The 27,157-nt window shown below is 42.3% G+C and overlaps 1 protein-coding gene and 1 non-coding gene across 7 annotated transcripts in view; both read left to right on the forward strand.

Moving 5' to 3' along the window:
- The window catches only part of ST7 (suppression of tumorigenicity 7), a 260,658-nt gene that overhangs the window by 228,673 nt on the left and 4,828 nt on the right, over positions 1-27,157 (forward strand). For 3 of the 6 annotated variants that reach the window (XM_068549348.1, XM_068549350.1, XM_068549352.1), the window contains 4 exons: positions 11,721-11,871; positions 21,341-21,433; positions 23,942-24,081; positions 24,899-25,960. In XM_068549348.1, the coding sequence (XP_068405449.1) occupies positions 11,721-11,871; positions 21,341-21,433; positions 23,942-24,081; positions 24,899-25,018 (504 nt within the window). In that variant the 3' untranslated portion in view covers positions 25,019-25,960. Of the gene's footprint in view, positions 1-11,720; positions 11,872-21,340; positions 21,434-23,941; positions 24,082-24,898; positions 25,961-27,157 lie in introns of those variants that run through there. The other 3 variants (XM_068549349.1, XM_068549351.1, XM_068549353.1) reach the window with 2 other exon arrangements.
- LOC137768972 (U6 spliceosomal RNA) lies at positions 8,894-9,000 on the forward strand. The gene has a single exon (XR_011074891.1). It is a non-coding gene; the product is annotated as a U6 spliceosomal RNA (small nuclear RNA).

Here is a 27,157-nt window from a genome sequence, read left to right on the forward strand (position 1 = left end):
TGCTCAGCTGGACAAGGTTTACGTGGGAGGGGGCACATTTCTATCAGTGATCCGTTACTTTACACAGATCTAAGTTAATTAGTGCTTATGTGCTCTTAGTATGCTCCACCTCCATCGCAAGGCTGTCCCTGTGAAGAGACACATTTTTGGTTTGCAGGATGTTACATTCACTCCTTCAGGGTGCTAAAGATAAATTTCATTTTGACAAATTTCCAAAAAAAGACTAAATTATTGGTTTGTTACAAGCAGTATTAGATATGGTTTTTCCCTCTGTAGTGGTATTATAATAATAATTTTTTTTATATTTGAGAAAAGAATTCATAATCCCGTCATATCTAGTCATATTTAAGACTATTTTTTCTAGCCTTTTTTCTATGCATTTTTAATACTTAGGAATCATAATCACATAGCATATTCATATTTTTAAAAAGTAACATGGGACACTTCAGTTGGACTTTATGGTTGGGAATTGGGGGTAAATTTATTCCTTCTGGGGGAGGATCGATCATCAGATTTTCAGAGTTCTTTGACCTTAAAATGGTTATCCTCTAACTTAACAGTAAAGTGCAAGTCTTTTAGCCATGTGCCTTCAAACATTTTAAAATATTCTCTGGATGATTTACTTCCTTATTTTGTTATGAAAAGCACATAACATAAAATCTACCCTCTTAACAAATTGTTAAGTATACAGCACAGCATTGTTAACTGTAAGCCCATCATTGTACAGCAGATCTCTAGAACCTTTTCATCTTCGTGACGGACACTTTTTACCAGTCGAACAGCAACTCTGCATTTCTCCCTCCTCCCAGGCCCTGGTAGCCACCATTCTACTTTCTGCTTCTATGCATTTTACTACCTTCGCTCCCTCATATAGGTGGAATCATGCAGTATTTGTCCTTCTGTTACTGGCTTATTTCACTTAGCATGATGTCCTCCAAATTCATCCACATTGTAGCATAAGGCAGGATTTCTTTCTTTTTTAAGACTAAATATTATTCCATTGTGTGTGTGTGTGTGTGTGTGTGTGTGTGTGCATATATATATATATATATCACATTTTCTTTATTCGTGCATTCATTGATGGAAATTTAGGTTGTTTCCACTTCTCGGCTATTGTGAATAATGCTGCGGTGAACATGGAAGTGTAAATATCTCTTCAGGATTCTGTTTTCAGTTCTTTTAGATGAATCCCCAAAAGTGTGATTGCTGGATCATGTTTTTAATTTTTTGAGGGGTCTTCATATCGGCTGCACCATTTTACATTCCCCCAACAGTGCACAGGAGTTCTAGTTTCTCCACTTCCTTGCTAACACTTGTCATATTCTATTTTTTTGATAGTGGCCATCCTAACATGTGTGAGGTGATATCTTATTGTGGTTTTGATTTACATTTCCCTGATGATCTGTGATGTTACCTTTTCATGTACCTGTTGATCATTGTATGTCTTCTTTGGAGAAATGACATTTCAAGTCCTTTGCTCACTCTTAAATCAGGTTATTTTTAAACATTGAGTTGTAAGAGTTCCTTATTTATTTGGATATTAACTCCTTTTCAGCTACGGTTTACAGATATTTTCTCCCATTTCATAGGTTGCCTTTTCACTCTGTTGATTGTTTCCTTCACTGTGCAGAAGCTTTTTATTTCGATGTAGTCCCACTTGTCTACTTTTGCTTTTGTTGCCAGTGCTTTTGGTATCATATCCAAGCAATCATTGCCAAGACCAGTGTTAGGAATTTTTTTCCACTGTGTTTAACTCTTAATGCATTTTGAGTTGATTTTTGCCTGTGGGGTAAGATATGGGTCCAGTTTTATTCTTTTGCATGTGGATACCCAGTTTTTCCAGCAACATTTGTTGAAGAGAATGATTTGGTTCTTGCATCCTCTAATTGTAGACATCAAGTTGTGGTCAACTCCAATAGTGAACCTCTTTGGGCATAAAGATTTTTTGGTCTTTAAGATTATTTTCTTAGGGTAAATTTACAGAATGAGAGTGACTGAGTAACATGTAGAAGCACTTCAGGGTTCTTGATATTTACTGCCAAGTTGCTTACCAAAAAAATTGTAGCAGTTTACACTCCCATCAGCTGGTGACTCCTACTTTTCCATTTCATCACACCTTCGCCAGCATTTAGCAGTTTGTCTAAAAACAAAAACAAAACAGAGAGAGTGAGAGAAGGAAAAAAAAAAAGTGATGATTTTATTAAGTACAGATGGAATTCTGTTCTTTTAGTTTGCATTCCTTTGCCACTACTAGTAACGTGGAACATTTTCAGCCATGTGCGTGTCTGAATTGTCAGGCCAAGTATGTAGAGTTCCTATTATTACTGAGAAAACATTAATTACAATGATGGTGCAAAGGGTACCAACATAAAGGTAGGCAGACCTATCAAGTATTATTGAAAGAGTTCAAAAGTGTTCAAAACAAGGATACCCACTTCCTGTCCATGGGACCAGAGGGAAGTATGGGAAGGAGGAGTTAATGAGCTCCCTGCCTGTTTCCATTTTGATAAAATGGGGATAAGAGTGAAGTCTTCATAAGGTTGTTGAAAAGTAAGTGGAATTACACTGTGTAACTCGTTCAGTGCATAGTAGGTGCGCGATACGTGCTGGCCCTTTCATCGCCGCTTCCCTCGTACCTTCAGCTCTATTTCTGCACTTGCATGCTGGGTGGAAGTAGAGGCTGCCTAGAAACATGCATTAATGGTACTTCTTGGACCACCCTAGTCTGAAGAAGGATAACCAGAGAGTGTAACAGTGGCGCTACAGTGCCCCGACCTGGAGTACCCACAGGTTCTCCTCAGGCCTCCAGATTTGAGAGGAGGCGCTAGCACGTTCTGGCTGCAGCTGTTGTCTTCAGGGATTTCCAGTTTGTAACTGCTGGCTAAGTCCTTTGCTGATTAAGAGGTACCCACTTCTGACCTCTGCCTTGTATTCTTGTCTAGCATAGCCATTCCTGCTTCCACCACCAAAAAAAAAACCCCAAACAAAACAGGAACGACAAACTAATTAATAACGATTTATTATTTTTAAAGCAATAAACAGTTTTTCCCTCCTAACGCAATCTTATGTGAAACCTCAGTGAACAAAGTAATTAAAAGTAGAACCGCTGTGATGAAACTGGAATGAGAAGGCTGGTAGCCCTGCAACCCCAAGGCACCTCTGCATACAGTTTAAAAAGTAACAGAAGCCTGTGAGCCCTCACCACCACCACAGGAAAACCCCCAGCTTGCGAGGTCCCACGCATAGAACAGGAGGCCCTACACCCATGCTGGGCCCCAGCTGCTTGGGATGCTTGGGTGTTGTGGGTGGAGCTATCGAGGGAGAAAAATCACCAGCACTGATGGGGGAAAGCTTGCTTCTTCATCTTGCCTAAAATCCCGGCACTATTAAACCTCGGGCTCGTCTTACTGGGCCCACCCAGGGACCGGCAGGGGGTGCAGTTGGCACCCTAAGGGTGCTGGCGGAAGGGAGCTCACCATGCTCCTAAAGCTTATTTACCAACACAGCAGCCTAGGCTTGACAGAATATTGAGGTGAAGATCTAGGTTTTAAGTTATATCGGAGTATGGAAAGAAATTCGTGAGAAAAATGGAGAGCAAAGAATGAAGAATGTTATGACAGAAATGCATTCCCATTAAAAATTTGCATTTTTTTTTTTTAAAAAAGCTCATATCATGTTAATCTAAAATTTCACGGGGATTTTGAAAGGCTCATGGGGGAAAACATCCTGGTAAATGTATATGCCAATGGAGTATCCACAGGACCTTGTTATAATGATGGAAATTCTATTTCTTGCAAACGCTAATGCAGGCCTCCCTTTATATCTTGGTAAAACTGATTGACAGAGTATAAAATGGCTTTTTAATCCAATTTAGGAAACAAAATGTGTAGTGGGTTATTTTCACATTTAAAAATGCTTGAAGCGTGGAAGCAGAAACTCAGAATACCCTGGCAGATTGTCTGTGATATCGTATATCAATGGTATATTTCAGAAATATTATTTCAATATAAGTTTTTTTGAATTGAGTCATGTTTTGTTCCAAAGCTTTTTTGCATTAGAGTAAGGAGAATGTATTGTGGAAATATGACCCGGAGATAAATGAGCAGAAACCAGTTTTTAGCAATGTATCTCAGGAATAGAAAGTTTCTAAGAGGTCTCCTTCTTTAACGAAAACCACTGTAGCTGCTCCCACCAAGGTCACTCCCGCCACGGCCTCCCCAGCTCATCCTATCTCATGTCTCCTGGGCATTTGGTCCCACTGACCACTCTTTCTGTCTGAGGTCATCTAGGCTCCTCGCCACCTTCTCCTGTGCCACTCCCGCCTCTCTGAGCACTCTTTGCCTGCAGCGCTTCCTCCCTGCTCACCCTCAGGTTGGTTCTCCTTTCCTGCTTGCAGCCCTCCCGGGAGACCTCCTGTGCTCCCACTGCCTCAGCCTCTCCCCGCACACCCAGACCCCTGTCTCCAGCTGCTCTCCCAGGCTCCAGACCTGCACACCTTCACTCCTCACTGCAGGCAGAGAAGTTTGGCAGGCACGACAGCTGTTTCTGTTACCTTCCCACTGCTAAGCCTTTTCCTCCTCTGGTGTCTTCATCTTAGCTAATGATCTCACATTATTCTAGTTTCCTAAACTAGAAATGTCACAGTGACCTTTGATTCCTTCTCTTGCCCTCAGATTCAGCCAGGCACCACGTCCAGGGGAAGTCCCCCTCCTCTGTTTCATCACCCCTCACTCAGACCATGACAGGAACTTTTTGACTTTGCCAACTTTAATCTCTTCCCTGTCGGGTGCTCCTACACGTGACTTGCCCATTTCTTTCAGAACCACAAACTGTACCAACTGACTTCTCAGTTGCCTACTGCAGAGGTTTTCAAACTGTCTCCCTAGGAGCCATAAGGGTCTTCAGTCTTCTTGTGGGTCCCTCCCCCAAGATCCCCACAGTTTTGTTTTACGTCACTTGCACATTCTGTTTGATATTTCTTTTTTTTCCTTTGAACAAATTTTTCGGTGTCTCAAAGTTTGAAAACCACGGAATAACTCAGGGTGAAGGTCACACTCTGGAGCATATCATGCAAGGCCTTTTCCAACCACTTTTCCTGCTTCACTCCCTCGGAGAGTAGCATAACACCTGAGTTTCGGCGCAGGTTCCATCACATACAACTTGTGCAACCCAGGATGAGCTATTTAACTTCCCAAAGCGTCCATTTTTCCATCCGTAAAATAGGGATAATACTATCAGCTCCCTCACAGAGTTGTAAGGAGTTCCTGAGATAAGAAGCTTGACGCACGTTAGTGCTTCATCAGTGTTGGCAATTCCTGTCATGTTAGTACTCAAGCACCTCAAGATTGCAAGCCCAGTGTGTCCTCTGATGCTTTGGTACCCAGCCTTGCAGTGGCTTCTGCCTCCCCTCATCTTTACAGGTAAACCTTTGTTTATTTAGTGAGACCGACTCATATTTTCCTTTTTCTGTGAAGCTGTCCCAGAGACAATGCTCCCCATTTGCTTCCTGAGTACTAAGTATAGACCTCTCACTAAGGCAGTCATCATGTTGAATTTTATCGTTTCTTTGTACACGTGTGCGTGCGCACACACACACTCCTACAAAGATTAGGGATTAGCAAGGTAGTGACCTGACCTGATCATGTCCGTGCCCTTGAGGTGAATTGTGGATACGCCATATCTGTGCCCTTGGGGTAGACTGTGGGTGCTCCCACAGATGATCGTTAGGGGGCACTGTGGCCACTGCTGTATCTGTGCCCTTGGGGGACACTGCGGCACTCCCATATCTTTCTTTGGGATATACTGTGAACACACCCATTTTTTTGAATGAAGCAAAGTAACTGATGAATAGATAAGTGAACCAGCAAGAAGCAGTTACCTTGAGAAGAGGACCCCTGAGTGGTACTACAGATCACCAGGTTGAATTTGGCATTTCAGCTTTGCTTTGTGTTTGTCTCCATACTGGTCAGTTGGTGACCCCTGGCAGCCAGTTCTCTTCAGCCGAACTGCTACTACTATAAAATTGCTGAAGTATTTTACCTAGAAACAGACTCAATCATCTGTGGGACACACATACACAAAAAATATAACCTCCACGGTAATTTAAATACTTCATTTTCTTGTTTGTTTGTTAACAAAAATAGCTACTATTTAGTGAATACTTATGTGCCAGGAACTGTGTGAATGCTTTACAAATATTATCCTATGTAATATTCAAAAGTTAAAACAGCAAGATGGATATTTTTTATTATTCTGTTTTAACAGATGGACAACCTGAGATTGAAAGAAATTAAAGAACTTGTCCAAGGTCTCTTAGCGGAATAGTAGAAACAGGATTCAAACAGTGATGCAAAGGGGCAGAGGGCAGATGAGGGGAGGGGGCCGGGGCCGGGGAACTGCGCACCTCAGACCTCATCGCAGCATGGCCTGAGTGAGCCGAGGTTCCTGCGTCATTTTTGTCCTATTCCAGCGTGCATCTTACTGAGTCCAGGGTGTGGACAGCATTGAAACTCAGAATATGTAGCATGTCTTCCAAGTAGCACTAGCTGTATTCTCTGAACCCTTTACTGATGTTTTAAAAACATTTTTTCTGGGCTCACAGCCTCTTTCAGAGCCAGTTGCACCAAAGCACTGCACACATACGAAAAATTGCTCTCTCTGTTTATCTTGTTTGTTTGTGTGGTTTGCTGTTTATGTTCTTGATGCAAGTCTAGAAAATAGTTTTGTATTATATGTATATATATATACACACACACAAACATGCACATATATATAGAGACAGAAAAAATATTAAAATGCTTATTATAGAAAACTTGGAAAGCATAGAAAAAGCACAAAAGAAATTAATCTTCCATAAAATCAAATATTTTGCCACCATTAACATTCAATCTGTGACCTTCCAATGCTTTTAATGCCTACAGGTACATTTGTATTACCAAAATCATAATCTGTATGGTACACTTGGTCTTTTCCTTCATGATATGTCATGAACATTTCCTCCTGCTAGTAAATATTCTTCTACTACCTGACTTTGGGGAGCAATTTGATAGCCATCATCTAAATGTACTGTTGTTTAATTAATCTGTTCTTTCTCGTTTTGTTTATTCCTGTATTTTTGCCAGTGACTTTCATATGACATCTGCTGTTGTCGGTATTGAAATCCTAAAAGGGGGTATGGATTTTTTGGCATTAATAATGTCTGTGTGAAGGGTAATCATGGGATCATGTTCACTCTAATTATTATAGACTTTTAAGAGCTTAACAGAAGAGACCTGAGCAGTCACGTGTGGTAGCCTGTGACAGGGCACATCTCTCCTGACAGGAGAGACGGCCTCTGCTCACAGACCTCCATAAGTAGGCACTACTCAGCTCCTGTTTGCCTGTTCTAACGTTGTATGTTCCTATCTTGGGCATAGGAACTAGATTCTGACACAAATAGATTTTGAAAAGTTCCTTCCGAATCCTTTAGAAGCCTTGCTTCAAGATCAATGTGATTTGAGAATCTGGGAAGGAAGTTAGAGGCAGGATGGCAAGCAAGATAGCGCAGGATGCTGGCTTAGCTAATAGAAGCCAAGTAACTATTGCAGCCGGGCAGGGAGTGTTCTCTGATTTGCAAGCTACAGTTATTCTAATTGATTTCTGCATACTTGTGGATAGGGATCTGCCCTCTTCCATTTATTTTTCTCTCAACAAGTAAGATGTGAAATGTTGCTCCATGCCTTTCTAATTTAAATGTTGCACATGTTGAGAACCGATCTTGCCAGCCACTTTAAGCCTGGCCAGAAACATAACACATTGTTGTTATTAGCCTTCATTATTTGGTTAGAGCCAACATTTTGTTTGGAACTATGCTGCAGTATAAATCTCCTTTATAGACATAACCTCTTTCTGCCATAAAGTAGATGCGATGAGAAGGCAGCTGAGTTTCCTTGGTGAGTTGCTCTAGTTAGTCTCACGAGGCTGTTGAGGCCAGGGATGCTCATTTTGAGAGACTTCTTGGGAAATGAGATTCATGTTCTTGAGGACTTATAATTGAGCTGAGGAGAAGGACACACGGATAACTAATCTAAGGTGGTTTGTGAAAAGTGCACATATACAAAGATCAGAGGGAGCTTAGGGGAGAAACAGAGCCTTACCTCACGGCTCACGTTGGGTGGCTATGGACGACGTCCTTGAAGCCATACGCACCACGTTCAGTCTGCAGGCTGAGTAAGCCATCTGTCTCACACACACGTGCACTATTGCTTTCCAAGTGTTATGTAGATGCCCTGGTGGCCAACAGTACTTTTAAATGAATTCTTGTATCATTACTATTTATTGTAACTATTTGCCATACTGTGTATTTTTGATCAATAGATTCCACACTTACAGTTTCTATCATGGGCGTCTGTGAAATTTTTTCATGTTAAAAATTGTTTCCGTTACTTCAGGATTAGAAACTTCCATTGTCTTGAAGCAGTGCTGTCCACTAGGATTTTCTGTGATCACGGAAATGTCTCTACATTGTCCAGTGGGGTAGTCATTAACTCCATACAGCACTCGAGGACTTGAAATATGACTAGTGGGACTGAGGAACTAAATTTTTAATTTTATTTGATTTTAATTGATTTAAATTTAAATAGACACACATTAAATAGAGGCTACCATATTGGACAACACAGATCTAACATATCCCTTTGTAGATAATTTTCTAAAAATCCTCCCTCTTTCCCCAAGTTTCCTCTGCCACGCCCCTTCCTAGTTTGTTTAGACTTCTACCCACATGTGGGTGGCTGCCAGGCCTACTTCTTCTCAGGTGCTCCTATTCCTGAAGGTTCCTTAGCCCAAGAGAAGAGTTCTCTCACAGATGGGACTTTGAAAGCCTTTCCTAATCATAGAAATGAAAAGGAATGGTGTGCTCACTTCGGCAGCACATATACTAAAATTGGAATGATACAGAGAAGATTAGCATGGGCCCTGCACAAGGATGAAATGCAAATTCGTGGACCGTTCCATATTTTTGAGGGCGTGAAGAAAAGGGAACCCTCTTGCACCGTTGGTGGGAATGTAAATTGATACAGCCACTATGGAGAACAGTATGGAAGTTCCTTAAAAAGCTAAAAATAGAACTACCATAAGACCCAGCAATCCCACTATGGGGCATAAACCCTGAGAAAACCATAATTCAAAAAGAGTCATGTACCACAGTGTTCACTGCAGCTCTATTTACAATAGCCAGGACATGGAAGCAACCTAAGTGTCCATCGACAGATGAATGGATAAAGAAGATGTGGCACATATATACAATGGAATATTACTCAGCCATAAAAAGAAATGAAATGGAGGTATTTGTAATGAGGTGGATGGAGTTAGAGTCTGTCATACAGAGTGAAGTAAGTCAGAAAGAGAAAAATAAATACCGTATGCTAATGCACATATATGGAATCTAAGAAAAACGGTACTGATGAACCTAGTGGCAGGGCAGGAATGAAGACACAGGTGAAGAGAACGGACTTGAGGACACAGCGGGGGGAAGGGGAAGCTAGGATGAAGTGAGAGAGTGGCATTGACATATATACACTACCAAATGTAAAATGGATGGCTAGTGGGAAGCAGCCCCATAGCACAGGGAGATCAGCTCGGTGCTTTGTGATGGCCTAGAAGGGTGGGATAGGGAAGGTGGGAGGGAGCCGCAAGAGGGCGGGGATATGGGGATATATGTATACATATAGCTGATTCACTTTGTTGTATAGCAGAAACTAACACAACATTGTAAAGCAATTATACTCCAATAAAGATGTATAAAAAAAAAGTTGACTATTTGGTAGGCTATAAATAATTATTAGAAACTCAGAAGTCAAAATCTTATTCTAGGGCACTCATTAAGCAAGAAATTTTCCCTTTCCTTTGTTCTCCTGATGATTATTTAAAAAAATTAATAGAGTTCATAGCATTTTACAAGTTATGACTCTTGGGGCCTTCTAAAATCATCATGGGCAGTAGCAGCCTATGACATAATGGCTTCTATTAAGGTAAAATCACGAGACGATACGTCTCTGAACATAAAATTCTCCTTTATATTTATATATTTATTATATCAATAGATACAGTGCTAGTTGGATTACTAGGTAATTCAAAATCGTGATTTTTCCCAAAAGATTTTTGTCGTTCACTGTTTTAAAACAAGATGAAGGAAGAAGGCAGTAACATGTAGAATTCAAAAAAGCGCATGAACTCATGCTTGAGGACCTCGCATCAAAATAATGAACACCTTTCATGGACCAGCCTGGGAAGACGTCTTCCTGTCGAGGAGGGCCTTCAAGCCCACCCGCTCCGCAAGTGTGAGGGCTGCTCTCCGCTGCTCTCGGGGTGGGCTCTCGCTTCCCGCTCTTCCTGCTTTGAGGCCTAAGGCTTGGAGCTTTCTTCAGATACCAGACCCAGCGCAAGGAAGGTTTCATTTGCTGAACCAAGAGGCCAGAATGTGTCCACCCGGCTCCTGCTGGGCGGTGCACCTCGACGCCAAGCACGCCAACAGGAGAGGAAGCTTAAAGGCTGCTGCGCCCCACGTGCCCAGTGTGTGAACCCACAGCGAGATGAGAGCGAAACATTGATGGGTGTCTTGTAACCTCCATTCTGTGGATCCGGATTCTTCCACTCTTCACCCTCTTTCATAAATTTCCTCCGACAGATGAATCCACAGTTGTTTCTGACATTAAAGTTGTTGGACATCTCTTCTCATAGCACCTCCTTTCTCTGTATTTGTGCTGTTTTCATGAAATACATACCTCTGTGGTCTGCTAATCTCCATTTTATAGGAGATGACTGGGTTGTTGTGACGGTGGTTGGTGGTGGTGGTGGTGGTGGTGGTGGTGTGTGTGTGTGTGTGTGTGTGTGCGTGTGCGTGTGCGTGTGTGTGTGTTGGGGACGAATCCGGAGGGGAGTTGGTGAGGAGTGGAGCACGGGGAACGCCAGCTGGCAAAGACAAGTGAGCATCTGCAAATATAAAATACCGGCCTGAATCTGCTTCCCTTTCTATTCTATAGTAAACACAAAAGAACACAAACGGAAACTTAGTCTTCTGTGAGCCCCCAGAAAGAATATCCATTCTTGCCCTGCGCTCCTGAGACCCCTGAAGTGTTTCGGAAAGGAGCCGAAAGAACAATGTGGTTTGGGGTCTGTACTGCTCCCCTCCCTTGGGTCCTCCTGTGCCCAGGCTGCCACCCCTCCTCCTCCAGCACCTGAGCAGCTATGGGTGACCCTTTCCGCAGGACTAGAGCCTTCTCCTTGATAGATCTGTGAGGAGAAACTAATGGGCAGCGCTGGTCATCCTCAAGTCTCTCCAGTGTGGTTGGTTTAGTCATATGACTTCTTAACCTTCATGTGTTTGTTTTATGTATTTTCATTGTGGTTACAAAATTATACCAAATTATTGTGTCTTCTAAATTTTCCTTTTTGCTGTTTGAGTCTGTATATGTATATATATATATTTCTTTGACTAGAATATCTTAGCCTGAAAGCCTCTGATCTTCACTGTAGGAAACTAGTACAAGGCTAATTATCTGTCAGCAAACTTTGGATTGCTGGATGTTTCAGTAATTGCCTTCAAATGTAGTAATGAGGTTGCAGGTTTGATTAAATGCTTACGAGCGGCGGCTTTAGGGAAATCAACCTCTCCATTTTCAATATTGAATTCCAAATTACTGTGTATTGACACATCTGTCTCCTGCCTTTTTTTATTTCAGTACCTACTAGAAATGAAAAGCTTAATCCTGCCCCCAGAACATATCCTGAAGAGAGGGGACAGTGAAGCAATAGCATATGCGTTCTTTCATCTGGCACACTGGAAGAGGGTAGAAGGGGCTTTGAATCTTCTGCATTGTACGTGGGAAGGCAGTAAGTAATTTTCTTTCTTTCAAATGTTTTTAAAGCATGAAAAGATGCCAAAACTGTTTTTACCCTGAGTGTTCACGATGAATGATGAAGATTTGCATATCTATAGCTCTCCTTCTCTGTGATATTCCATCACCCAGAGATGGTTAATTACTCAGGCTCTCTAGTTTCCCAGTGGTGGCAGGTGTTACTGTGGTGATCCCATCTGTGCAGCTCGAAAAGGCAAGTTTATACAGTGGATGGGGTGAGTCTGGGCTGTCCTGGCAGAGGAGCATTTTACAGCTGGAAAACCCTCTTTGGAGACCTGGACAGCCCCTCGGCACCATGGGAACCTTTCGCGTGGGGTCAGGCCTCGTGCTGGGCTCTGATGACCGCTTCTGGATGGCCTTTCTGGGAGGGTTGGCTGAAGAGCCACAGTCATCCTCCAGGAGAGCTGGGTTAGCCAAACACAAACGAGCAGCGGTTATGCTTCAGAACAAGAGCAGTGGCCGCTGGCCTCCAGTACGGTGGCAGGTGTAGCATCGTGCGTTAAGGGATAAGTGCCTGTTAGATGGATGTGGGGATAAACTGATCTGAGCACGAGCTGGGCACCGTCATTCCGTGTAAGGAGAAGTGGCTCTAATGGTGGGTGAGACGTGCTCCCTGCCCTGGAGAAGCATTTCCTCCAGTTGGGAGGAGTACTCAGCAGCATGGAGCAGCTGCCCAGTGACGTTTCAGAAAGGAGAGGCCTGTGGGGGGGAGCAGCCATGGTTAACCTTATGGGTCATGTGAGATTTGAACCAAGCCTTGAAGAACTGGGACAGTATCATAAGCAAGGACACTGTGAACAAATGCTAAGCGGTGGGGCTGTTGGGGAGAATGAAAATTAAGGAAAAAGGCTCAAGATTGTGGATTACTGGACCACATAGATATTAACACTCTGTTATCAGTAATTTAAGCAAAACAAACACAACATGTAGCACGGGGGTTTTTCTCCCCCCTCTCATGGGGAAAAGAAATATTAGAGTCTTCTGATAATTTTTCCTTAGTTCACTCCTACTCTGATCAGCCTCACGAATGAATGTCTTTTTAATCCCTTTCACTGTTTATCTTTGCTCCTTCCATTTTCATTTTGCTAATCTTCTGCTCTTCCCTTGTCCTGCCCTTCCCTAACCCAGCAGGAATCTAAACTGGTGCGGGAAGGGAGGGGGGCAGCCAAATGAGATGGAGTAAAAGTAACTTGACAGAGACTCAGGTTGATTGAAAGTTTTTTGTGTAGTTGTTTTGAAAATATTTCTTTAGAGAATTGATAGCGGGTCAAGTTAAATCATTTACTGTTTATAACTTGAGGGCCATCGACTTGACCGATGTTTCTACCCCTGCTCTGTAAGTGCGGTAACATACTCCCGGTGTCCTGGCCCTGCTATTTGGATATGTTAAGGCAGCACACTCTGCTCAGGGTGTGTGTGGACATGTATGCAGTCCCCTCTGGCTTGGGCTTCTTGTTGCATTTAAAGTGTTCTATCCAGATGAGACAAAAGGAATTTTTACTTAAACATGAGAAAGAGACAGAAAAAGCCCAGCAAGATTGAACATCAGAGGCCTCACCTAGTGTTAGTCGTGGTAAAATTAAATGGACAAACCGACTTAACCAAATAAGAACGTATTTATAGATCACGGTACCTTGGAAACATAGTAATAGAAGCTTATTGATTGGATCTAATTGATAAGAAAGTTACCACTCCTATAGAAAAGGTCAAAAGCGGGTGGGCAGAAGTGATGAAGACACAGTGTTAGGAATGGCATAACTATTAAAAAAAAAAAAACCATGAGGAAATTCTGTTTGGAAATTAGTTACCCATATAATCATATAACAATAGGGAGATGCTCTGGAGCAACGGGGAAGGACAGTGAGATCGTGAGAAATGTGAAGTCACATAGTGAACCCCACATCAAGCAGTGTAGTACCTCTGGGGGGACGTAATTACCTCAAATTAGACGGGTGGAACACTTTATTAGAATAAAAAGAAGGGGTGAGTTTTTTGTTTTGGTTTTTTTGCTTCTTTGTATGTTTAACATCTTTATTAGAGTATAATTGCTTTACAATGGTGTGTCGTTTCTGCTTTATAACAAAGTGAATCAGCTATACGTATACATATGTCCCATCTCTTCCCTCTTGCATCTCCCTCCCTCCCACCCTCCCTGTCCCACCCCTCTAGGTGGTCACAAAGCACCGAGCTGATCTCCCTGTGCTATGCGGCTGCTTCCCACTAGCTATCTATTTTACATTTGGTAGTGTATATATGTCCATGCCACTCTCTCACTTCGTCCCAGCTTACCCTTCCCCCTCCGCGTATCCTCAAGTCCGTTCTCTAGCAGGTAGGGGTGAGTTTTTAGACATAAAACAGTGTGGCAAGGTAGTCAGGGGCCTATAGGAAAGACAAATTCAGCATCTGATCCTTATAGATAATTAAGAACCAGGAAGTTACGCTGCTGTTCAGTTGTCATAAAGAGAGCCATACCATTCAGTTTTAGAAAGAAAAGAGAACCATGAGAGTGCTTACCAGGTGCTAATTACCTTGGAGGATCCCAAGAACCTTGAAGAGTGTTTGTGTAACAGTGTAATTCACAGAGGGTTTGTTATTTCCATCATTTCATGGACTCCTGATAAATTTCAGAGTTAGGCAGGACAGAGGTGGCCATCTTAGTTGATCAAGAGAGGCACAGGTTCATTGAGGTGAGTAACTTGTTGAACGTCCTGCCAGCACTGTTGGTAGAGCCAGGTTCACTTTTTCTTCACTGCTCTTTTCTATGATACCAGCTATTTAAGCCTTTCCTGAATAGATTAAGGTTAAGAGGATCAGCCATCTCTGAAACATTTGTTTAGAAGCCCTCAATTTACACCACTGCTTACAGACTGGGGTATACCTATGCCCTTTCTAGTGTTATGAAAGTTAATCATTCTATATAAAATTATATTTTTGTTGTTAAATATTGACATAAACATTTTAACTATAGAATGAGCCCAATTCTATAAAAAAATACATTCTATATATAAACAAAGGTGTAAGAGACTGGAAATAAATACATCTTTAAGTAGATTTTAAGTGATTTTTTTTTTTCCTATTTGTATTTTTCAAACTTTCTACAACAAGCATATATATTTTCTACAAGCATAAATATGCACGTGTATATATGTGTGTGTGTGTATATATGTATATGCATGTATTTAGAAAAATAATCTTTCATTACAAACAGTTTTGGTCTTTTTTCAAAAACAAAGCTATAAATCTGTCTTGCAATTTAGAAGAAAGAATTACCACTCCAACTTTAGATAATTGTGTGTAATTGGTTGACAGACCTTCTAGATCTGTGTCCATTCTAAGTTAAATGGAGGCATCAGGGCTCTGGATTTTAAATCAAAAGGACTTGGATTAGAATTCTGACTTAGCTACCTATTAACTGGTATTAACTTACCCATTTTTTGAAAACTGTGAAGCACTGAAGATACTGAATGCCATCACCCCATCCCAGATTAGTGGGCTTCAGGGCAGTTGCCCTCAGGGCGGCTACAGTACCAGAACCGCTCCCTCTCCCTCTCTGAGGTCAGTGGGGCTCCCCTAGACGGCCTGTGCCTGAGCGCAGGAGGCTGCACTTCCTCCAGTTCACCACTGGGTGCCGCATTTTGACATCTCCAGCCTCAGGGTCTAGGTTTTCGCCTTTAAATCATTTTTTTCGTCATTCTGAAATTTAAGGCCATTCCCCAACTCCCTTCCAGTTTCCCCTTTTCATTAGAAAGATGATTCAGGGAGGAAGGTAACAGTGCCTCATTTCACCAGGTTCCATGTTAAAAGTGAGTATTCTTTTAAAAAGTCAGTTTATCTTTTAGAAAAAATTTTAAAAGCCTGACTTATGTCAAAAGTGTTAGTTAGGGATAGGGATGAGGTATATTTTTCTTTGCTTTTTAATGAGTTTATTATGTTGGAGCATTAGTCATCTTGCGGAATTAAGTGAGTTTCCTACCAATCAGGCTGAAATAACTCACATTTTTGTTAAAACCCCAAAGTCCAGCTGATGCATGGCAGAGATTGTTTGGGTTTGAAACATATGGTGGTTTAAAAAGAAAAAAACACAAAGAAAACGGAGTCCTCAACCACAAATACATCAGCATTTCAAAGGTTTGTAAAATATTTGATTCATCACTGTCCCAGCCCCTGAAATTACACAATATGTTCCTCAAAGTCAAGATAATGAAGAAATGGGGAAAATTTTAATTTATAAGATTTAAAAATATGTTTCTTAGTTCATTACACAGCTGCCACATTATCTGAATTATATTTATTTTAAACACTGTAGGTTCTGGTTACGCTCACACACGTGCACACACACGACTGCAAATATGTGTTGAATGTAAAAAACATATATGAATGAGGGATCTCATTTGAATTGTGTCTTATTTACAATGGTATTGCGCCTTATGGGGCCCTATTTTAAAGGGCACATCTTCTATTTTACCTGTATTAAATACTGATGTGGCCTTATCTCCCTTCTACCTTGATCTTTTCAGGGCTCTGTTTTGGCTGTATTTATTTTATAAAGCAGAATAGTCTGCTGACCACAACTATGAACTTTAAGATTTAATTTTCAGGTCCTATATATCAGAAGGCTAGAATGCCATGGGGTAAATCACTTAGCTTTTCTTTGTTTCCATTTTTTCCACTTGATCAAGTAAGACTCTTTATTTTCTTTTTGGAGATTTTTTTTCCAAAGAATTCACTAAATAATGTATAAGATTTGAAGGTGGTGTTTTTTAGGGGGACTAGGCAAAGTATTTCCTTTGAGAGGAGAAAATGGTCCATTGTTGAAGCAAAGGATGAGATTCTGATTCTAATTTATTCTCTTTGAACCTGATGGTAAATGCTACTTGCTGTACGATGTGGTCCTTAGGGCATTTCCTCTAACCAAACCTTTCCTCCAAAAGCCTGGCACCTTTGGGACTGCTAAAGAGAAATTCTTCCACCCCTCACCCCGTAGATCTAAGGCTAAATTTTATAATTTAGGAGAAAACAATGGCCAGCTAAAGTCCCTGGCCATAGCCAACTTAACACTAGTAGCTGGACTCCAAATATTATTCAACGCTTCCCCACCTACTGCCCAGTAGAACCAGCTTGCTCCTTTCAGTTATTCAGTTTTGAGCAGCTGACCGTAATTTGGATCCACTGGGGTTTTTAAAGGGAAAAATTCTGTCTCTGCCCTATTGTGCATTAACTTATTCATTCCTTTATTCAGTTAACATTTATTGAGTCCCTCCTTTGTGCCAGGCATTCTTTTGGGGATACCAAGTTGAGTCAGACTCTGAAACGCTTTGAGAGAAACATTAATGTGTGTGTGTGTGTCTGTGTGTGTGTGTATACACATTCTCACATATACATACACACACATATATAATATATAGTGTGGATACAAGCAGTGCTATCGTGGAAGCAGGAACAGAGTGTTATAGAGTGTTGCAGGTCACTAACAAATTAGTGAATCTGCTATAAAACTCTAGAAGTTTTCTTCAGAATTGGAATGGAACATCATGTAATCTAACCAAAGGAAAGTGGTTTTCCCAAGGCCATATAAGTAGATAGTGAAAAAACGTGGATCAGAACCCAGGCTTTTGACTTTTGAATTTTCCTTATTGTGCCCAAAGCCTCACAAAAGACAAAGAGCCTTTATGGCCAGTTGCCTGCATTACAGTCAAAAGTGAGAACATAAAATGTGTATTTTGATGAAAGTTTTCTGTTCTATCATTTGCACTTCTAATTGTTCACAAACAGGCAGCATTTTTACTTATAAGCTAGAGTATGACCTGTTAGAGAAAGTAAGAACGTGGGGTTCGTGGAAAGGCACGGTAAAGAGAAAACTAACTTTCATTGAGCAGTCAGGCACTATGTGTTGACCTCCGCTGTCACACTTAGTCCCTTTAACAGCCTCTCGAGGTCCTTGGTGTTCTCATTTTTACGGCCGAAGAGATTGGACACAGATTAATGACCCACCCAAAGTCATACAGTTGTCAGCCTGGTCAAGTTTGACTCATCCTGAGCTGTCACCTCCACCACTCTGCCATTAGGTACGCGCTATCACAGGGGGACTTTCACGCTTGTTTTCATGATTATTGGCTCATCCGTTTCCCACCCTGAGTGGTCAGCTCCATCAGGGCAGGGACAGTGCGTACTTGGCTACCTTTCTATCGCTGCTGCACGAGGAAGGCACTCAACATTTTGACCATGTAGAGCTGGGATTCGAACTCAGTTCTTGCTATTGCAAGGGGTCTGTTCTCTGAGATCCTCTTTGAAAAGGCAACATAGACAAAGTATCAGACATCACCTTCTATCCTTGTCTACGTTGTGGACAGGATGAGAGCTCATTAGAAGTCACTGGGCAAATCAGGAATTAATTTGTTCATGTATCCATCCTTCTGTTCATTCTTTGGTTCTGTTGATTCTTTCTCCAGTATTGGTCGAGTCTCTGATCGGCACAGCACTGATAGGCTTGGTGCCTAGAAAACGTGTCTGGGCAGGGGTGGAAGGCAGCTGTGTAATGCCTCACATGTCATTGTGGAGAGCCTGCTGTGTTCATCAAGTAGTTCCCAGTTTCATTTTGCCTCTCCCACAAAGGCACAATAGAAACCAAGGTAGGGGAGGGGATGGCACAAAAGGAAAATGCAACAATGCCACTTGTGTCCCATGTATTAACTCTGAGTGGTCCAGGTTTTTTTTTTTTGTTTCATTTTTAACCAAATACATGTACATTTTTAATTCCTCTGAAGTGTATGTGTTTTCAGACGGAGATTTTTCAGGAGGTTTTTAGTCACTCATGAAGTAGATCAAATTCATAAAATAGTTCAAATGACCTTTTTTCCATTCTTACTTGCCCTGCTAAATCAGTGTGTTACTACTTGCACTTGCAAAAGTTCTGGACATTCGGCTAAAGCCACGAGGTTCTTGTGGAGCAGTTACGTGTCTTTGCAGTGAAAGGGACCAGGAGGTGGGAGGTGCAGCTGGCCCGGCTCATGCAGTGCTTCCTCCCGTTCTTTGCAGACCTCCACTGCTTATCGCACACTTTGCTGGGCCCCGCACAGCAGGGTGGACCAAGGATAGAATTGCAAACAGAAATTGTGTTTGCTTTTGTTTAGTGAAGCCAAAAGTCTTAATATTATTTTATGAACTTGACGTAAATGACAACTGACATGAGAATGAGCAATTTTAAGAGCACATAAGCGTCTTTACAATCCCAGGGGTTGGGGGCAGAGGACAGTACAAAAAGTGTGTGTGTGTGTTTGTGTGTGTATTCTTTTTTGAGTCGTATATAATCAGTGCCTTCACCCTCTCCAAAAACACCAGGACTGATTAGAAGAAGGAAAAGACTAACTTGATGCACAAAATTTGTATGCATGCCAAATACTGGAGTAAAAAATATTTGGCATCTGACTGAAGAGACACCAAGCAACCATTTGATGTCTATGGTTGAACACTCTCAAGATCTTGCACTCCTATATTTCATTTAAAAAATTGCTCCCCGAAGTGCAAACTGACTTCAGTTTTGAACAAAATTTAGCATTCAAATTTATAGCCACTTTGAAAACGGAGGGTTTATTTATATCATATGAACCTGAACAGATTCTTAATTACAGCAGCCCTAGTGCACATGGAGAATCTGGATTTAAAAAAAAAAAAAAGCTTCCACATAGGTTTTTCTACATTTTTGGGATGCTTTCATAGCAGCCATCATTCATGGGAAATAGTATTAAAATCCTGCCATATTGCAGTTTAAATTTAAATGCACTGCTTCCCAGTAGAGAGTTTAGTGTATCCTATAAAGGCACTAAATGGATTTTTTTGGTTTTGTAATTTTTTCCCTTCTCTTGCAAGCCTAATTCTACTGAGAGAGCTGCTGGTGCCTTTGAGTAATCTTTGTGTGTTAACAACCTGTACAGGGAACTCCTCTCTTGCTCGACGTAATGGGCAAAAGTCATCTTGGTTTGCATGAAAGAAAAGGTCTGATTGAACTAGGGTGAGCCTTTCATTTTAAGAAGAGTTAAAGTCTGGGGTGTTTTTAATGTTTTAATCTCTGTTTAAGAGGTTTCTGTTATGAGAGGAAAATTGATAACATTTTTACCTCAGCCAACTGCCAGCAAACTGGCTCTGCTCTAATCCCACGTTTATAGTGATTTATATTCTCCGTGGCAATGTGCTGTAACCTCAGAGTGATACCACTGTGGTGTAGATTGACTGCATTCCAAATGCTGGAATCACATACATAATGTTTTTACTTTTAAATAATATTCAGACACCAGAATAAATACCATATGTGCACTGATGCTGGTTACAATGGAACCTTGTCATTTCTTGTGAGGGAGAACATTCTTTGTTTCTGATTTCTGTTTGAAATAAGTATGCAAAAGATAAATACGTACATTGACAGCATTTTGAGAAGGCTCAGGTAATTACACAGCTGAGGATGTAGCTAGGAGTCCTTGAAATGTAGCATTTAAGACTGAAAAGGCTGCTGTGTTGCCACCATCCCTTTCTGACACACATGAAGGCAAGGACTGTAATCTGACATTCCCAGTGTAGGGTTTAGTTTTTATATTTTATAGCTACAGCATGCTGTAGTTACCGGACATCTGTTGAAGAAAAATTACCTCAAGTACTGTTCACAGAAACAGTGAGACTAACGTGCTGATGACCTCGTAACAGGGAGAGTAACACACGTGATAACGGGAAGAGATGGATTGATTGGAAAGTCATAATTCAGTGTGAGACCTAATGTTATCTGATGCCACAAAACCAGAACTTACGCGGCCTGATATCATCAAAATACAGATAATCAATCTCTCCAGATCCATTTTTTCCCCACATGATGTTGAAGATTTAAAAGTTTCATAAAGTTTAGAAATACCTCCCAAGTCATGCATTTTTAGGTTCTTGTTTTCATCCATCTTGGTTGGAATTCTAATCCACCTAGACATATTTTTAAAATAGACATGCTAGAATGCCTTTCATATTTGTGCATCTGTGACACAATCCAACAAGTCAGTCCACGTTTGCTTCTTGGGGAAGCATTTCAGTACAGGTTTGCGTTATTACCATCAGGTGAGCTATATTGAATTAGTGCTTACGACGTTTTCATAATATTTTGTAGATGAGGAAACCCCGGGCATTGGACTTGATGGCTTTCCCTACTCCTCTGCACCCCTATTCCCCACCCAGTTTTGTGAGGTTTGCGCAGAATATATAGTGTGAGGTTAATGTGTGAGGCATACATCATAATGCATCTCTGACAGCTTATCTGGCACATGACTCAGAGTTTGGGTAAGTCTTGCCTCCTTTCTGGGAGCTATTTGTAGAAGTGTTCACCATTATAAAAATGCTCAAAAGTCTCTTTCTGAGGTTGAGAAGTTATGAGACAAATATTGTACCTCTAACGTATTGTCTCTCCTTTGCAGCTTTTCGGATGATCCCTTATCCCTTGGAAAAGGGGCATCTATTTTATCCTTACCCCATCTGTACAGAAACAGCAGATCGTGAGCTGCTTCCATGTAAGTCTCCCCTCCATATTCCTCTCTTTGGCTGGTGAGGGTGGTGTGCCAAAGACTGGGATGGGAAGAGGTGGAAATGATAAATGTTTATGATGTTCCTTGTCTTTTATTACTCTTCTCCCAAACCCCGTCCTCATGTGATAGTATAAGCATTAAAGTGAGTTATGTGTGTAGGTTTGGCTTCCTGCTCCTCCACGTCTCTCCAGATTCATCAAAGGGAAAGACCCCCCCAGGACTGAAATGTAGATGAAGAGCCATCATGTACTGGTTTGGTCTGAGCCCAGAGACCCCTAGTTTGGGGCAGATGCCCCTTGCTGGGCTGATCCACTGTGCGGGGCTCGGCCTGGGCTCTCCCTCTGGTCAGAGGCAGTCTGCACAGACCGGAGTCTAGAGGGGAAGCACCGGCTTCAGAGGGAGCTGCAGATGAGCCACGGGTGGGAGGGTGGCACCGGGACGCTGGCATTGTGGCCAGAGGCGGAGTGGTGGGCAGGGCGAGCCTGCCCTCTGCGGTGATGCGGTGCTCTTGGCCAGCGGGATTTCCCGTGAGCGTCTCACGGATGGCACGCAGTGAGCTGGTGTAACGTGTGCAGGGCACACGTGCGGCCTCAACACTGTCTACAGCAGGCGACGGGCAAACCCTGCCCTCGAGGGCCTTACAAGCTAGCAGTCGGAGGGCCCATACCGCACGTGGAAAGTATGATTTGGTTTACTGTAATGCAACATTGTTTTGAGAATTCCGGCTAAATAGTTATTATCAAATTATACTATGTATGAAGAGCGTGTCCAGGCTATTCATGTGGCCCTGACTTAGGACGTACTTCCCTCCCTCAGATAATACGCTCCAAATCTTGGCTGCTCTCTCTTCCCCGTCCTCTCTTCTGCCACACCCACCCTGCACCAGCCCCAGCTACGTCACATCTCATAGCTGGAACATATTTAAATGCTTTGCCAGGAGGGCCAGGATAACTGTGGAGCCCTGGGTGCTGGCAGATTGTCTAATGCCCATGGTTTTGAGCTGGTCGTAAATCTCCAGCGTAGTGGGTGCAAAACAAGGCTGCCGTCTCAGGTTGAAAGAGCAGGAGGCAGCTCTCTCATTGCTTTGCAGGACAGACCCACTGGGAGACGTGTTACCTCGGGAGCTGGGAGACCTCAGCGGGGTGTGGTTCCTCACCATCTGAGTTTATTGTGGAAAAGGGTCGGGTGCCTCACTCTGCATTATATTTGATTTCAGAAATCCCTGTGGTGGGCCCATACTTTACCTTTTGACTCCCCCTTCAGGGAGATCCTTGTTAACATTTACGGTTTCTGGTAAGAAAGGCAGTTTTCTGAAAAGTACACTCTTTTAAAATGTTTTAATTGAGTCCAATCATGTTTCCACGGGGATAGATTCACTATTAGAACAAGATTACGTTCTTAAAAGAAACTGTCTAGGAATAATCTTTACAGTCCTGGAATAGAAAATTATGGCTCACGTTTATTTAATTGAATGCAGTGGTTCAAGTCTGCTCTCCCCTCAAAATCGTTGGGTGCTGAGGGTGAGGATGGGATGCGGGTGGGTGGTTTTACACGTTACCTGCGTGCTGCACGTGAGTGGTGTAGTGTCCACGGTGGTCCTGAGCACACGTCCACCCGGGAAGGATCCTAGCAGGTTGACATCCCTGGATTCAGGTGCATGTGCTCGTTTGTGCTTTGTCCCTCCTTGGCCCTCTACACCCTCAGTTTCAACAGAGTGGATTACTGCTTAGAGCTGGAAGGTCGAGGAAAGGCTTGAGACCTTGGATTTCCTGAGGAAGATGGAGCCCCTCGAATGCTTTGGTTTGAGTGGCAGTATTGCTCACACGCAGCCTCACGGCTCCCCGCCACTGGGCCAGCCTTAGTTGCTTTTCTCCCTGTGCGGGCCACTCGAAATTTAAAAGTTATGAAAGGCCCTAAAATCTCCCATTATTGATAGATGGATGGTCCTCGCTGAATGTCTCTCTATCAGGGTGGCACCCTCCACTGACATAGTTAGATTGTACCAGGAAAAAATACAAGATACACTAATATCACCTTATCACAATGATTTAAAAATTACAGGAAAGTGAAAACCTAGAGAGAGGATTTTTTTTTTTCAGTATACTTGACTTTGGATTTTCCAGGTTTTGTTCAATGAACATGTGTTTTATAATTTGAATAAAGTTTTGTTTTATTTGTGTTTGCTTTTGCGAAAGAAATACTGTATATTAGGCATAGATAGTGTTACTGTCCCTGCCCATGAGTGTGTGACACCCCCAAATTAGCCCTATCATGCCCTAGATAGAGTTCTGAAGGTTGAACATGGACTTGGGAGAAGCAGATAGGCCACCAAAGGCTGGCTGAAATGTTGGCTCTTGTTTGTTCCAGGGCCCTACCTTTTTCATTTCCAGCAGGCTTCAGCCAAAGCCCTGAAGAGTCAGTCCCACCTATAGAAATTCCCTGAGAATGCATTTTACTGCAGCCCTAACACTTCCCTTTTGATCTTCTCCACAGCTTTCCATGAAGTCTCAGTTTACCCAAAAAAGGAGCTTCCCTTCTTTATTCTCTTTACTGCTGGATTGTGTTCCTTCACAGCCATGCTGGCCCTCCTGACACATCAGTTCCCGGAACTTATGGGGGTCTTTGCAAAAGCTGTGAGTATTTGCCAAGGGGGAGGCCGCAGGCAAGGGGCAGGGAAAGTCAAGAGAAGCGGCATAAGAGAAACAGGGGAGTGTTGTGTAGAAGTGGATGTGCTTGTATTGATCCTTTGCATACTGTTTAATTTTCATTATCATCAGTGAGATATCAAGGGTTGAGGGTCAGAATGAGAAAGTGTAGCTTGTTTGTTACTGCATGCCTTGCCTATTTCACAGACACAGAAATTCTCAACAGTTCCCCTAAAAAATGCATGAGGTCTAAAAGAATTAAAGAATTAAGGGAATCCTAGCAAATGAAAAATACTTGGGAGATTATTCAGTTTTGTATAAATTGAATGACGTCATTTCTAATCTTTAGATACTGTAGGTCTTTCCTTCAAGAAGGATAGAATTTACATTTTCAAAGATGATTTAAATTTAAAAAGTTTTAATGTCTACAAATTAAATGGCTTGTTTGGGGAATGAACTGAGAGGGTGTGAAGGGTGTGTAGTAGTAAGAAGTATACAGATACGATATTTAGAAGTATGGAAATCCATTAAGGGTCTTTAAAGAGGGTTATGGAGAAGAGCTTTAATAAGAAAAGCCATCTGCATTGACAACCAAGAACCATTGTTTCCTTGATGAAAACTGACCATTTCAGCCTGCACATGCAGTGAGGATAAGTTCACTGATTTTGCCACAAAGGAGTTTCACACAGAAGGAATAAGGAAAAGAATATCAATTGTTTCCCTGGAACTCCAGTCTGATTTCAAGGCGAGTGGAATCAGAAAGGATGATTTCTAACTTGGTTGGGTTGATTTAATCCCTTTCCAGATGATTGACATTTTCTGCTCGGCAGAGTTCAGGGACTGGAATTGCAAGAGTATTTTCATGCGTGTTGAAGATGAACTGGAAATCCCACCGGCACCTCAATCTCATCATTTTCAAAACTGAACTCATCACCCTTCTTCCCCCACCACCAAAACTGCTCCTCCTCCTATATTCCTGATCTCCGCCAGTGGCACTGACATCCACCCAGTTGCTCAAGCCAGAAACTCGGCAGCCCTCCCAAACTCTTCCCTCTCTCACTCCTTATATCCTGTCTGTCTTGGCTTTCACAGTCTGTCAGCTCTAACCTCCTGAGCCACTAGGCATTCGGTAAATGTAATTCACCTCTTCTTCCCTTCCTTCTTCTCCCATGGCTGTCTCTTAGTTTGGATCTTTGTGGTTTCTTGCCTGGACACCTGCAAGAGTCTTAACTGGTCTCCTTGCTTCCAGTCTTATCCTCTGCCAGTATTTCTTTCATACTGACACAAGAATGATCTTTCTAAATTGCAAGTCTGAGCATGTCACTTCCCCGCTTGAATTTCTCCAGTAGTTTCCCACCAGCATCAGGATAAAGTCCCAGATCTTTAGCATGGCATACAAGGTCCTTTATGATATGGCCCTTGCTTGCCTCTTCAGCCTCATCTCTCTCCCAACTCTTGCACAGACACTGCTCTTGGGCCACAGTGAATTACTCACCATTCCCAGATGCTTTTGTGCGCCTCGGTGCCTTTGCACGTACTGTTTGCTCTGCATGGAATGCCCTTTCCCATTACCATCAGCACTTGTCCAGTCCACTAACGCCTCTTCATTCTCTTATACTCAGCTTCCTTTCTAAGTTTCTCCTAAGCTGAGTTAGATGTTTCTCCTCTCAGCTCCCACAGTATTCCGTGAATACCTATATTACGTTTATTGTACTGTATTATAATTGTTAAAAACTTGTCTGACCCCCTTGTAGAATGTGAGCTCTTTGCGAGCAGGACTGTGTCTTCCTCATCTCTGTATCCCCAAAGCTTTGCACAGTGCCTTGCACATAGTAGGTTTTCAATAAATGATTATTAAATAAATAAATGGTAGTGGTTTCTGCAGAAAGAATCAGTGTAAAAAATTAGATACAGCTTAGCATTTCTTCTCTTCTTTTATAATTATGATCACAGACAGAGTTGAAAGGGACCTTAAATTGCCTTCAACAGTAACTTGATGAAGGTCATTTAGACTCATCTGGAATACTTTTAGCAATGGAGTGTTCACCTGTTCAACATGGAAGCCCATTTCAGTACTGGATCACTCAGAACTCTTCTTGATACTGATAAAATCTGCCTTCCTTTAATTTCCACTTATTTCCTATTCTACTCTCCAAAACTATAGTGAACAACTCTACTTCCTCTTGCAATTTCTCGAGGCAGCTAATATATTCATGGCCACCTCTCACCTCTAACTTACTACCTTCTCTTTTCTTCAGGCAGAATGTCTTCAATTTCCTTAAGTCTTCTGTACATGATATGATTCCTGAACCCAGTATTACCCAAGCTGCCTCCTTGGATGCTCCCTAGTTTATGGGCCTATGCTATTCATTATTTGCTTCTATTCCCAAGCCAACCTCTGAGTTAAAGCAGTTACCAAAAGTCCGAGTAGATTAGAGTGTCATGTAGTGAAATTTAAAATAAGAATACATTTACAACATTAGACAATGTCATTCTTCATTGAACTAACAAGCAGCTCTTGGTGGGAATTTAGGATCAGGACAGTGATTCTCAGCCCCTAGTGTGCACGAAATTCACCTGCCCTACCACCGGAAGTTCAGAGCCTTGAGTGTTAGCACCCGGGAATCTGCGTTTTTAAACAAGCCCCGCCCCCCACCGATTCTAAGGATGGGGGTTGAAGACCATTTCCTTCAAAGAACACCGGTCTCAAAAAAGCCAGCCTTTGAGCAGCTGTTGGCAGGTGCGTGGTGCGACATCAGAGCCATTGAGGTGACAGGTTTCTAGGAACCAGCAGTTTCACCCCGGCTGCTCCTTGAAATCATCTAGGGAGCTTAAAAATGACAGGTGCCTGATCTCCCAATCCTGGGGACTCTGACTTAGTTGGTCTGGGATGCAGCCTGGGCATCTGAGTTTTCAGATGCCCCCCTAGTGATTTGGGTGTGCAGCCAGGGCTGAGAGCCCCTGTACTGAATAAAGTAACTGCCTGAAACTGCGTCACCCGGGGAGAGGGCTGGGAGGAATGGAGGGTAGTACATAGAATACGACTGGGTGTTCTCTGGGTAAG

Source organism: Eschrichtius robustus, chromosome 8, assembly GCF_028021215.1.
Source record: "Eschrichtius robustus isolate mEscRob2 chromosome 8, mEscRob2.pri, whole genome shotgun sequence".
Classification (NCBI taxonomy): Eukaryota; Metazoa; Chordata; class Mammalia; order Artiodactyla; family Eschrichtiidae; genus Eschrichtius; species Eschrichtius robustus.